We start from the raw sequence: 11,526 nt of genomic DNA, 5'->3' as shown, positions 1-11,526 counted from the left end.
CTCTCTCTCTCTCTCTCTCTCTCTCTCTCTCTCTCTCTCTCTCTCTCACACACACACACACACACACACCCTCTCTGTGACGTTCTATGCGTTCGGGCTACTAAATCACTGTCACCATTCGCTGAAAGGGGGTTAGGCAGACGTGGCGCAATAAAAAGGAGACCACCTGACACTTCCCCTCTCTGGAAGAGCAAGGTACCTCGCCTCAATGCTGTCCCATCCATCCTGCCAGTTCCATCAAGTCGGGATCTACAAAGCCCCGCAGAGGAAAGGTCCCTTCTCTCATCAGCATGTCCATGAAAGCAACCGAGGTCCATGGACATTAAAGGCAATACGGATAATAGCATACGGCTCAGGGTCTTGGCATTGACAATAAGGACAAACACTGCAGTTATGGAACATTAAGGCCTGGATGTTGTAAGCAGCTTTGCCAATAACTCCTGAGTGGATTGACCAAGAAAATAAATGTGATACTCTATGTTCTACCTTCAGAGATTATCTTTTCTGCAGCTGTTTATGACGGCAACCTCCCTTCAATGTCATAAACTGCCAGTACTCCGGCCAATTCTAGTTTGGGGACAGGACGAGCCTCTCTCTGTTTATGCTCTGTTGTTCATGCTTTTGTCAATCCTCAGCAAACGCTTGCCAAATAAAATCTGCGTGTATAAATAAAGGTCGGTGGGGGAGGGGGTGATTGATATCCGCAGGTCTTTCGCAAGGCCAACACCAATCTGCTGGCCTGCACAAAGTCCAAACACATCACCTGCAGATTTTCCACTTTGCTGCCGAGCAGCACAAACAATTAGCGACGCTCCTGCCGCGCCGTCTTAATGCTGCAGCCGCTCAGAAAAGCCAAAAAGCGAAACCATATGGGTTCCCGCCTCACCAGCAAAGCTCAAACTTTCTAGCTTCCCCCCCCCCCCCCCTCTCTCCAAAAATCCAACCTTTCCTCCCCTTCATCATTGCCCCAAAATTGCTCCCGCTCTTTCAGTCCATTGCAGTGAAAAACAATAAAATACCATCTGTTTTTCTTGGGCCTCGTCTCCTGCTAGGCGAAAGGTCTTCCGCACTTAAATACCACATGAGTCAGATTAAGCTGCCAGTCACTTGCCCTCACGGACACACACACACACACACACACACGTCCAACAGCCCACTTGGTAGGCCTTCAGAAGACAAACTAGCTGAAGCTTGGCCTTCTGTCTGCCTCGTCTACTCTATGGAAATCCCTGGTGACCGCTTTCTTTGGTACTGTGGACAGCCTGAGAGAGGAAAAAAAAAAGAAGCAAGAAGCCTCTGGGCTGGTGAGCATTTGAGTCCACCATGCAATCCCTCTTGCCTTCATACCCCCTTATTTATTTTAGTGTGTGACAGTCATGTGAACAAGGCCATGCACATTCTTTCATGCATGAGTCCCATAATTGCTGTAAGGATTGTGACAGGCCCTCGTTGGAAAAAATCAAGTGCATTTAATCTGCGAGAACAGAGCCGTAAAGCTTCAGCATCGTAGCTCTGAATAACCAGGTTATAAGCTCTCCGACACTGTCGTGACTGGACAAACCTGCGCCAACAGCCGCTGGACAGAAACAGTGAAACCACTAAAGTGGCAGCATCTTTAAAGAACTAATAACACTGGGGATGAAGCGTCCATATGATCTGGATTCGTGCCCGGGCCACTTAATGGGTCCAGGAGGACGGTTTACTTCAGCGAAGATGCCATTTAGTGTACGCTGAGCTCGTCTGTAGAGCATGTAATGAATAGTTAGACCCAATGTGAAGAGGAAAAAAAAGAAAAAAAACAGAGGACAAAAAAGGAAAAGCACTGAGGGGGTGAGAGAAAATGTTAAACTCCACCAGCAGTCTGTTTCCCAACCCACGTGCAGAGGATAACATACCATGAGACTACGCTCTGTGAAGTTTGGCATTTTACAGAGAGTCCAGAAAGAGACGAAGCCAGCGGATGTTTTTTGGGATCGTCTCGTGCTTTTGAGCCTGACTGCTTTGGATTCCTGCTTGAGAGCGGGAAGTGAAAGAAAGAGAATTCTTGCTCGGTTTTGTTTTCTATCCCTATGATCCAATAAGCCTCTGAGCCACGTGACGACACTAACGGATGTTGAGCCTCTGGTCTAAACCCCACCAACACCAACGCTCCCCGTTTGTGCACTACATTTTTTTATTATGTTCAAGCAGTAAGGCCCCCCCCCCACACACACACACACACACACACACTGCAACTCCTCTGTTGAGCAACACAATGTGGAGTCGAGAACGGGATCAGAGGTCTTTTCCTGGGCCAAACCCCCACAGTCTCCCTCACATGGTTTGAATCAATGCTGCTACTAGAGCTCTTTAGTGGGTCAGCTCGATAAATACTGTGAAGCTTGCTGGGTATCTGCTCTGCAACTTGTCCTTTTAGTCGAGAGGAATGTCTAATCTCATGTGACTTGGAAAAACAAGCAGCAAAAAAAAGTGAGACTGCGGCGCAAACAGAACCCGGTTATTTGGAGCAGTTTTGTTGCCGCTGCTGCCAAACATCAGAAATGTCCCTTTGTCGTGTGCTTCTATAGTCTGGGAGACGAGGAGGAAATTGGCCCTTAAGAGCCTGTGGAGATTCCTGCCTTTTTACACTCTTTCAGCTGTGAAAGACAACAGAGCTATCTGTTCCATAAAGGCCTGCTGGAGCTTTGTGCAGCGCAGCGTCCTTTGAGGTAAAGAATGGGAACGGCCCCTGTGATACTTTGTTGTTGCAATAAAACTCTCTCTTATTGCAGCAGATACCGTATCAATAAACGGAGATCTGCCATGACTCGGGGTTCTTACTCAACCCCAAAAAAAACTCACCACACACACACACAGATTTTAAAAAGCATAGTCATTGACATGCTATTTTTAGACATGGCAGAAAAGCCTGTCTGGCACATAAGCCGAATAAAAATAATGTCTGGTTGTATTTATTAGAATTTAAAATATTTATTCTAACACTCTGATGTGTGTTTGTTCTGTTAAGATATTAAAATACATATGTGTTTAAACAAACGGCAATATTCAACAGCGTGTTGTAATTATTTCCCCCGCCTACTAAATATAAAGCACAGGTTTAAAATACATGTAATTAGCACGAGGCCTGATTGACACATTAAATATAGACAGCAGTGTGTCCAGGTAAGGCCGCGCTGCTCAGGGACTCTGGCCTGCAGGTGCAGCTATCCAGATTAACCAGAGGAACCGAGGGGATAACGCTGGGGAGGGACGTTTGATCCGATTAACGTTGGCATGGTTTGTAAAACCTTGCTTGTATTAAGTGCATATTTTGGGGGAACGCAACAGCTTTGGAGAAAGTGGTCTGGATCAGAGCGCCGCAGTCTCAGACGTCTCTCCGAAAAAAAGAAGAAGAAATCAGTCAGGGTGCACACAGAGGCAGAAAGGAGAGAGAGAGAGAGAGAGAGAGAGAGAGAGAGAGAGAGAGAGAGAGACGAAAGTGGGTCAAGTATATATAATGCAGTTATGAAGCTCGGCAGTGGTGTGAACATGCAACGCTGTTTGCCACATATTACCGGGGTTGAATAATTGAGATACAACAGGCGGGTAACGAGAGACTACATGCCTTGTAATAAATATCACACTCATGTGATATTTCATTTTTTTTTTTTTTTTTTTAAATAACTAAAATGGAAAACACGCAATTTCTCCATGCTATAAACACATGGCCAGAGAGGCTTTAACTTCCCCCCCCCCCCCCACACCCACACACACACACACACACACACACACACACACACACACACACACAGACTTGGGTGAAATGGAGTTGAGCGGGCAGGAAAAAGGCACCTACAGTGATTGGAGCCGTTCCAGTGCTGGTTCCTGATGGACGTGCTGTAGGGATGTGGCGCTCCGGGCACCAGTCCTTTCTCCGGGATCAAGCATCCTCTGCTCTGGTTGTAGTAATCCATCATTAGAAACGGGTTCGGGCTGGGATTCAGTCCCACCACGTCCACGCTCTCATACATCATACGGAGCGGGACGACAGCAGGGGGTTATTGTCAAAAACAAAACAAAAAACTAACTATTTGTCAGCGCACGCAGCAAAACAAAAAAAAAAAAACACGAGCCTTGTGGATTTTGAAGCTCGCCACCAGCAGAGGTAGAAACTGAGGAGGGAGTGGGGGGGAAACTGCATTAAAATAGAAGGAAAGGTGGTAAATCCAAGCACAGCGGGAACATTTGAACATTTGGCATCTTTCTTTACGGCGCAAAAACCCAAAGCGTGGAGTGGATCAGTGTCTGAAAGAGCCTAGTCGGCTGCGCTCAGTATGAAAACATCATTTAAAACAGTCTGCATGGTGTCCGATTAAAAAATAATAATAATAAACGCGGTCGGGAAGATGCACTCAATAATATAGCGACGGACGACCCGAAGAACTTCAGCAGAATATATATCGGTCCTCTCGGCCTTGCTCAGATAGAGAGCAACATTGGAGGCTGTATCCACACCATGGAGAGAGAGAAGAGAGTCACAATCCCAGAGAAGAGGAGAACACAGATCCCCCAAGTCCGTGCAGGCAACACGGGGAATCACCAGCGGGACGGAAGCGCAAATATCACAGAGAGGAAATTCCGTCCGGTTGCAGTTGTGGTCCTTTCGGGTTTGCGCTCGGTCGTCCCGTTTGCGCCCGCCGTGGTGTGGACTCCTGTCAGCCCCGTAAACGAACCGGTCTCCCTCCGTGCGCTACAACAACAACCCGACGGCTTCCCCCCCCCCCACCCCCTTCGGTCAGACCCCGCTCTCCGGTATCCGGGGTCCCATTGAAACGCGCAGCAGCACCGCCTTGTTTGCATTCGGAGAGAGGCGCCTAAATCATTCCCACACCGGATCGTGCGGCGATCATGTTCTGCAAAAAAATGTGACAAGGCACAGCAGCTGAGCAGCTTTGGCTCCACCTCCACCAGGCTTCTTTTCTCTTTTTTTCCCTCCCCCTTCCTCCCCTCAGTCCCTTTTCATGCGTTGCTCCTCCTACGTTTAACCCCTTCAGGAACGTCACCATAGATCTCCCCCCCTCCTCTCTCTCTCTCTCTCTCTCTCTCTACCCGGGCCCGGCATGGGACTGTGCGCCAGAGGAGTCCACCGCCGTCCCTCCAATTGTAGGTGCTGGGGCTTTAAATGAGAATGTATTTGAGGCCATGATTAATTTATATAAGCTCAGTAATGAGTCTGTCATATCTTTACCACCAGACTGTATCCGCCAGGCTCTTTTTTCTTTCTTTCCTGGAAGTTCCCCTCTATGCTCTCACTCTTTATTCGGGCTCCTCCTTCCAACTAATTTGACCCTCTCCCCCATGCTCTCATCAGTCCCTACCCTCACATTTTTTTTTTTTTTCTCCCCCAGCCCTGTCTCCCTAATTTGCCTAATACTATGCGGCTGAACTTTTCCTGAACCCAGGGGAAGTAGGCAGCCTCACCTCCTGGTGACCCACTGGCTGACTCGGATTCGCCTTTCTGGCTCACTCTCATCCCACATTATTCAAGGTTTCCCACCTTGTACGCTTAGTGACACCACCGCACTCTTCCTCGAGTGCTGCCCGGAGAGGCGCCTCTGTCCCCCCCCCGGCACAAACAAAGTAACAAAAGTGGCACCCAGTCACGGTAGCTGACACTTAACTTTTTCTCAGTGGATTAAAGTCCAGGAAGCTGGTTTTGCATCACCTCCCTAGTGAAATGTTACTCCACCTATACTCTGCAACATTGTTGCAACTTGTTATGCGGCCCTGTCGTCCGCCAGGCTTGTTGGGTCCATACCAAAGCTTTCATAGCAGAACTCTAGAGGCATGAATATTTCCTCTTCGGAGTCAGATAGCAATCCTGAAAGAATATAGCGGCAATTATGCTGCCACAAAAAAAAAAAATAAACATCCAGACCTTTCACAAACACATCGCCGGTCTCATGTCGTGGTGTTGACAGGTAAACTGAGCTTTTCAAAAGCACCGACCTGTGATTGTCATGTGATCTGGAGTTCAGCCGTCGGCTCAAGTTGCCTGTGCGTGTTCGATGGTGGAGATTAGGGCCAAGCACCCACTAGAGCTAAATGTGAGGACATCTCACATGATATGACTGTTATTTCACCTTCACACTGGCAAGAGAGAATATTTGGCTCAGTGCAAATAAAAATAAAAGAAAGACCACGTATAAAAATATCAGGCATGTTTGATAAATGATTGGGACGTCCCGGAAGGACGCTTTCTGTGGACGCAGATTCTGACAACTTGTCTATGTCGGCGGATTCACCTGTCCCGCCCCATCGTTTCACGGACGTGCAATCTTAAGCATTTTTCTACTGGTTTTGGTATCTTAACGTTTGTGAATTGACCTGAAAAATGCGTGTTTGGACAGAAAATATCTGCTACACAAAGAGCCTTTTTCAAATGTATCTGCATTGATGTGGAATTGGTGTGGCTTGTGTTGTAACCTACACCGCTGCCTGAACAATACCTCTCCTCCCCCACTTTCCCTACACCTGAGCCACAGGCCACAGCTGGGTCTGACCAACAGGGTTTCTGAGAGGGATTATCTGCATGGAGCCTGGCAGGGGGGCTCGGCCCGCTCCGCCCCCACTGACTGTGACACTTATTTAATGCAGACCCTGGTGTGTTTACCCTGCCTGATAAGAGCCTGGTGTGCAGGCATGGGCCACGGCGACCCCTCGCCTGCACTGATAGCGTAGCCACACATTCCTTGACAGGATTAGCTCTATGAGCAATGGCTGTCAGAAAATGCTAATTTCTCCAGGCTCTGTTTTCTTCTCCGAGGGGAGAGCATTCATCCCCGGGCAATACACTGTGATAGCGGAGAACAAGCGAAGAGATAACAGCTTGTTGATCATTGCTTATTACAGATGGGGGAGGGAAGAATACAAGATCAGACCTGAAAAAAGTCCTTTTCCCACAGCTTTCTTAATTTGTCATTAAATGAAAAAAGGGACTTTTTCATCCTTAAAAAAGGCAGAATTAAATAAATGTGGTATTTATGTTGTGACAGGAGGGAACACAGTGCTCCTTGGGGTAGACAGCAGGGGAACTGGATGTATTACATCATATCAACAGAAGAATAAAGTGCTGGTTTAATGACAGGTGGTGTCCAAACAAGCACACACACACACACAAACACACACATAATATGAGCGCAAGTGCTCTTACACGCTTGACAATTGGTGCCGTGAATGTAGGGGAAGTGAGAGTGGTCACTAGTCTCTATTGCATCTTCACGACTGTGTCTGGTTCGGCCCCACGTTAACGCACCAGTCCAGCAGGCTGATCTCGATCCGGCATCGATACGCCGCCACGCTGCTGAGAACACGGAGAAGTACTTTGGCCGGGAAGCGAAGCCAGAGAGAAGGAGATTGCGTCTCGAGTGAGAGGCCAGTCTTGTTTGTGTGGCTCAGGCTTCTAAGTGTTGTTGCGTCAAGTCCAGGCCAACCGATGTCGGGTCCTGATTAGAGCACCATTCAAAGGCTTTTGCGGAAATAGAAGTACAAATGATAGAGGGATACCACGAGCGGTAAACACAGCAACTTGACTCGGTGCAAAGCTGGAACCGAGAGTCCAGCGGAGATGGGGGGGGGGGGGGATTTGAGGAGGGAATTCAAAGGGTTTTATGGGCAAGGGCGGAGAGGAGATTGCCGGCTGGACCTCGAGGGTGTCAAACTATTTTTACTGCCCCCACTCTCCTTCTTTCTTAGCTCAATCTGGGGTGTTAGGAAGCTGTAAAATGTGCTCCCCCCCCAAGGAGAGTCGCGGTAATATCCCACGATTGTGATTATCTGCACCATAATAATCCCCCTCCACCCACACGACTCATACCACTGCCATGGTCCCAACTTCCTCATGCCTCACGCACGTCTCCCCCCTGGGCGCATGTCAGCGTGTGTTTACTTCTGAGTGCGTGCCGTGGTGCATGTTTGCTTTTAAGTCTACCTGAAACTACCGCTCCGTTCCCCCTGCTGCCATTACGGTGTCTGTCTGTCTGTCTGTCTGTCTGTCTGTCTGCGTTTGTTTGCACAGCTGGTTTTGTGCAGCCCGGACAGGCAGCACCAGCCAAAACCCAACAGCTGTGCTCCCGACGGCGAGCCAATGTGTAATGAGGGCCCCGACCCTTCGATGTGAGAACATGCTGCAGTTATCAACAAGCGCGGCGCCGCTTCCATCTCCTTTCTGTCAATCTACTGGACACACACACACACACACACACACACACACACACACACACACATGCGCACACACACACATGCGCACACACACACACACGCGCGCGCGCACACACACACACACACGCGCGCGCGCACACACACACACACGCGCGCGCGCACACACACACACACGCGCGCACACACACACACGCGCACAAACACACACACACACGCGCACAAACACACACACGCGCGCGCACGCACGCAAACACGCGTGCACAAACACGCGCGCACGCACGCGCGCGCACGCACGCACGCAAACACGCGCGCGCGCGCACGCAAACACGCGCGCACGCGCGCACGCACGCACGCACGCACGCACACACGCACACACGCACACACACACACACACACACAAAGCCTGACCCAAAGTTAAACTGCTCTGAAGAGCTCTACCTCGGTGCTTTGCTATCCTCAGTGTGTGTTTTCTAAAAAATAAAAAAGACCCTCTTAGTGGCTGCAGGGATTTTGTGAAAGCTAACCCCCTCCCCCCCCTGTCATTATCCCTTTAATGTCCCTCTGACAGCAGATTCCAGCATTTATGGTACAGGCCTATATCTGCCCATAAAGCCTTTTATTGTTTAGCCCAACTCTATGGTGGCTGTAACCTGGTTTTCCCATTTTTTATGGGACCTTCACTATATCATAGGGGGGAGGACAAAGCTGCCCACCATCGGTGTTTACCAAAGTATGGCCTACTCATAAATCCATCATGGCCGGCGGCATTCTGGAAATACCTCCGCAGAGGGAGAGAAAGCGAGAGAGGAGGGAGGGAGGGGGGAGGAGACATAGCTTATTGTATAGCTGGTAATCGCCCACACTCTACAGCCTTGAGTTAGAGGGCCCATCTCCACAATGATCATTAGGTCTATTTTCCTTTGCACAGTCCATCATTCAGCAAATCAAGGGAAGATTGCTAAGGATGATACCCTGGAGGAAGGATATCTCAATATCAGTCATCCCGGACATGGAATGGCCCCCATTAGCTGTAAGAAACAGGGAGATGTTTAATACATACGGATGGACACACCACTAATTCTATTAAGAGGGACAGAGAGTGAAACACAGAGCAACCTGGAGGTAGAAGAGACTGAAAACAAATCAAGGAGCAATGCACAAAACTTAAGACTGTTCACATAGAAAACCGGCACTGCCTGCCAAATGTTTGGCATGACACAGACACAAATAATAACCTAAAGAGCAAGGCGGGCATGGAGTACAGTGTGAGGAGGATGATCTGCTCCTGGGAAGCTCAGAGGGAGAGAGGGACGAGCAGGGGGCGGAAGTGAAGAGAACTCACTGATGCAATTAAAACTCAAGCTTACACTATTTGTCTATGTATGACACCGTTCATTTCTCCGTTTGCTGCATCCAGGTGCTCGACCGCAGCCTTGCCCTCGTGGCCTTAACTCAGAGTTCACGAAGTTGAGGGAGCGGAGAAAACAAGTTTAAAAAAAAGCTGTCTTCTCATCAAAACACAAGCTTTTCAAGCTTTGATTTTGCCTATGTTAGCCGATTAGAATTGGTTCCATCTCCCTCTAACAGAGATCTTAGGCACTGCTGTCTGGGTGTTGAGGCAACGTGTTAAAAAAAAAAAAAGCACTATCATGCCCCCCCGCCTCTCCACAGTATTTTCCTCTCTCTCTCTCCGGTTTTTGAAGTGCTGCAGAAGGCCGATTTCCCGTTTTCTATTCAGAAGTGTGATGCTCGGGGTGGCCTGGAGGGGATACGAGAGGAGGTGTGTGTGGGGGGGTTAGTGGTTCGCTTTAAGTGGATTGCACTCAGTCTTGTAGTGCCCAGCCTAAAGCATTATAACACCTCGGCTGTGACCTCCACTTGAGTGGTGCCCCTAACACCAGCGCCGGGCAGGGCAGGCCAATTGTTTGTGCTTAGTACAAAGACAGAATGTGTGCCATGAACCGCGCAGAGGTTGGACAACTGCAGGCCGAATGTGCAGTCAACACTCATGGAAACGGTTGCGTGTGCGCGCGTGTGTGTGTGTGATCCAACTCTAATCTTTCTAGCTTTTTCATAAAACGGACCGCTCTCTCCTGGGCACATGTGCTTGTTGCATCCTGCTTTTTCATGTTTTTCAGTGCGCCCCCCCCCCCCGCCTGCTCAATGCGAATTGTACAAAAGTGCCGAGCTGGTTCAGATGTTAATGAAACATGTTAAATCCCCTGCTTAGCCAGCAAGTTGGGAGCTGGGGATAACAAAGGCCCACGGGAGAGCAACAGACTGCCGCGGCTCAGAGCATGACAAATGCCCCTGCCATCGTCACCACTGTGGCCCCTGTTACCCTGGGGGGGGGGGGGGGGATCTCACTCATTCTAACCTGGGGAGGGGAGCAGGAGGACGGTTAATGGAATGGATGACTCCGCCACATTAAAAAAGAGGGGAGAGCTGAGCGATGAGGGTGAGGGAGGAGGAGTCATCAGCATTTCAAAAGAATGAGGCGCAGGGAATGTAGATGGATCTGCTGCTCCTCTTCCTCTGCTATCTCTCACCGTCTCTGTTATTGTTCACCGCACACACCCCGGCCCTAGTGTGTGTGTGTGTGTGCGCGAGTGCGTACACACATTTATACGTATGAAAGAGATGAGTTAATTGGATGAGAGGCAGCCCTTTTTACCCCACAAGTCCCAAGGGGTGCGTATGGGTCAACTTCATCTGAGAGCCGGTGACAACCCCGACAGTGAGACGCGGCCCCATCGGAGCACAGGGTTTCGTTGCGCTTTGGTTGTTTCTCTGCAGTCAAAAGGTTTGCTCGGCTCTGCCACGGGCAGCAGGGAGGAGGCTCGTTCCTTTGACGACAAGCCCAGAGAACCTCTGTGAAAATTGATATCAATGCCGGACTTTTTGCCCTTAGGCAGCAATGCAGAAACGAAAGAAAGAGAAGTACTGAAAACATGACTAACGCATCGCTTATCTTATGCGTCTCACAACACATAAAAACACATGTCAAATATACATTGGAAATTATAGCTGTTTGGTTAGGAAAGAGGTAACTTTAACTATTTCCATCCATTTAAATTATTCCTACTTATGTCGACTCACAATTATAAGAGGAAGCTCTCAAATAAAGATACTTTAAATCACCAACTTTGTAGTTTTAACTATCAATTGGGCCGTCCATCTGTGACAAAACTTCCACGTGTTAGAAGAAGAAAAAGCACAGAAGGGCTTTGAACTGATATAAATAAAGCTGGGCAGTCGCCGTGGCTACCCGAAACCATCTGTGTTGTGAGCCCGTAGAGGGGGGTGGGGGGGGGGGGGGGGGGGGGG

The 11,526-nt window shown here is 49.1% G+C and overlaps 1 protein-coding gene across 7 annotated transcripts in view; it reads right to left on the bottom strand.

Annotated features, from left to right (window-relative positions):
* raraa (retinoic acid receptor, alpha a) overlaps window positions 1-11,526 on the bottom strand; it is a 131,595-nt gene that overhangs the window by 33,183 nt on the left and 86,886 nt on the right. For 4 of the 7 annotated variants that reach the window (XM_031843198.1, XM_031843197.1, XM_031843202.1 and 1 more), the window contains exon 1: window positions 3,836-8,284. The exons of the other annotated variants lie outside the window; for them this stretch is intronic. In XM_031843198.1, coding sequence (XP_031699058.1) covers window positions 3,836-4,013 — 178 coding nt within the window. In that variant the 5' untranslated portion in view covers window positions 4,014-8,284. Of the gene's footprint in view, window positions 1-3,835; window positions 8,285-11,526 lie in introns of those variants that run through there. 7 annotated transcript variants of the gene reach the window in all.

This window comes from Anarrhichthys ocellatus, unplaced genomic scaffold (assembly GCF_004355925.1).
Source record: "Anarrhichthys ocellatus isolate YVR2014 unplaced genomic scaffold, GSC_Weel_1.0 scaffold4, whole genome shotgun sequence".
In the NCBI taxonomy this organism is placed as follows: domain Eukaryota; kingdom Metazoa; phylum Chordata; class Actinopteri; order Perciformes; family Anarhichadidae; genus Anarrhichthys; species Anarrhichthys ocellatus.
Note: the sequence above shows the minus strand (reverse complement) of the source record. Positions and strands in the feature narration are given on the sequence as shown.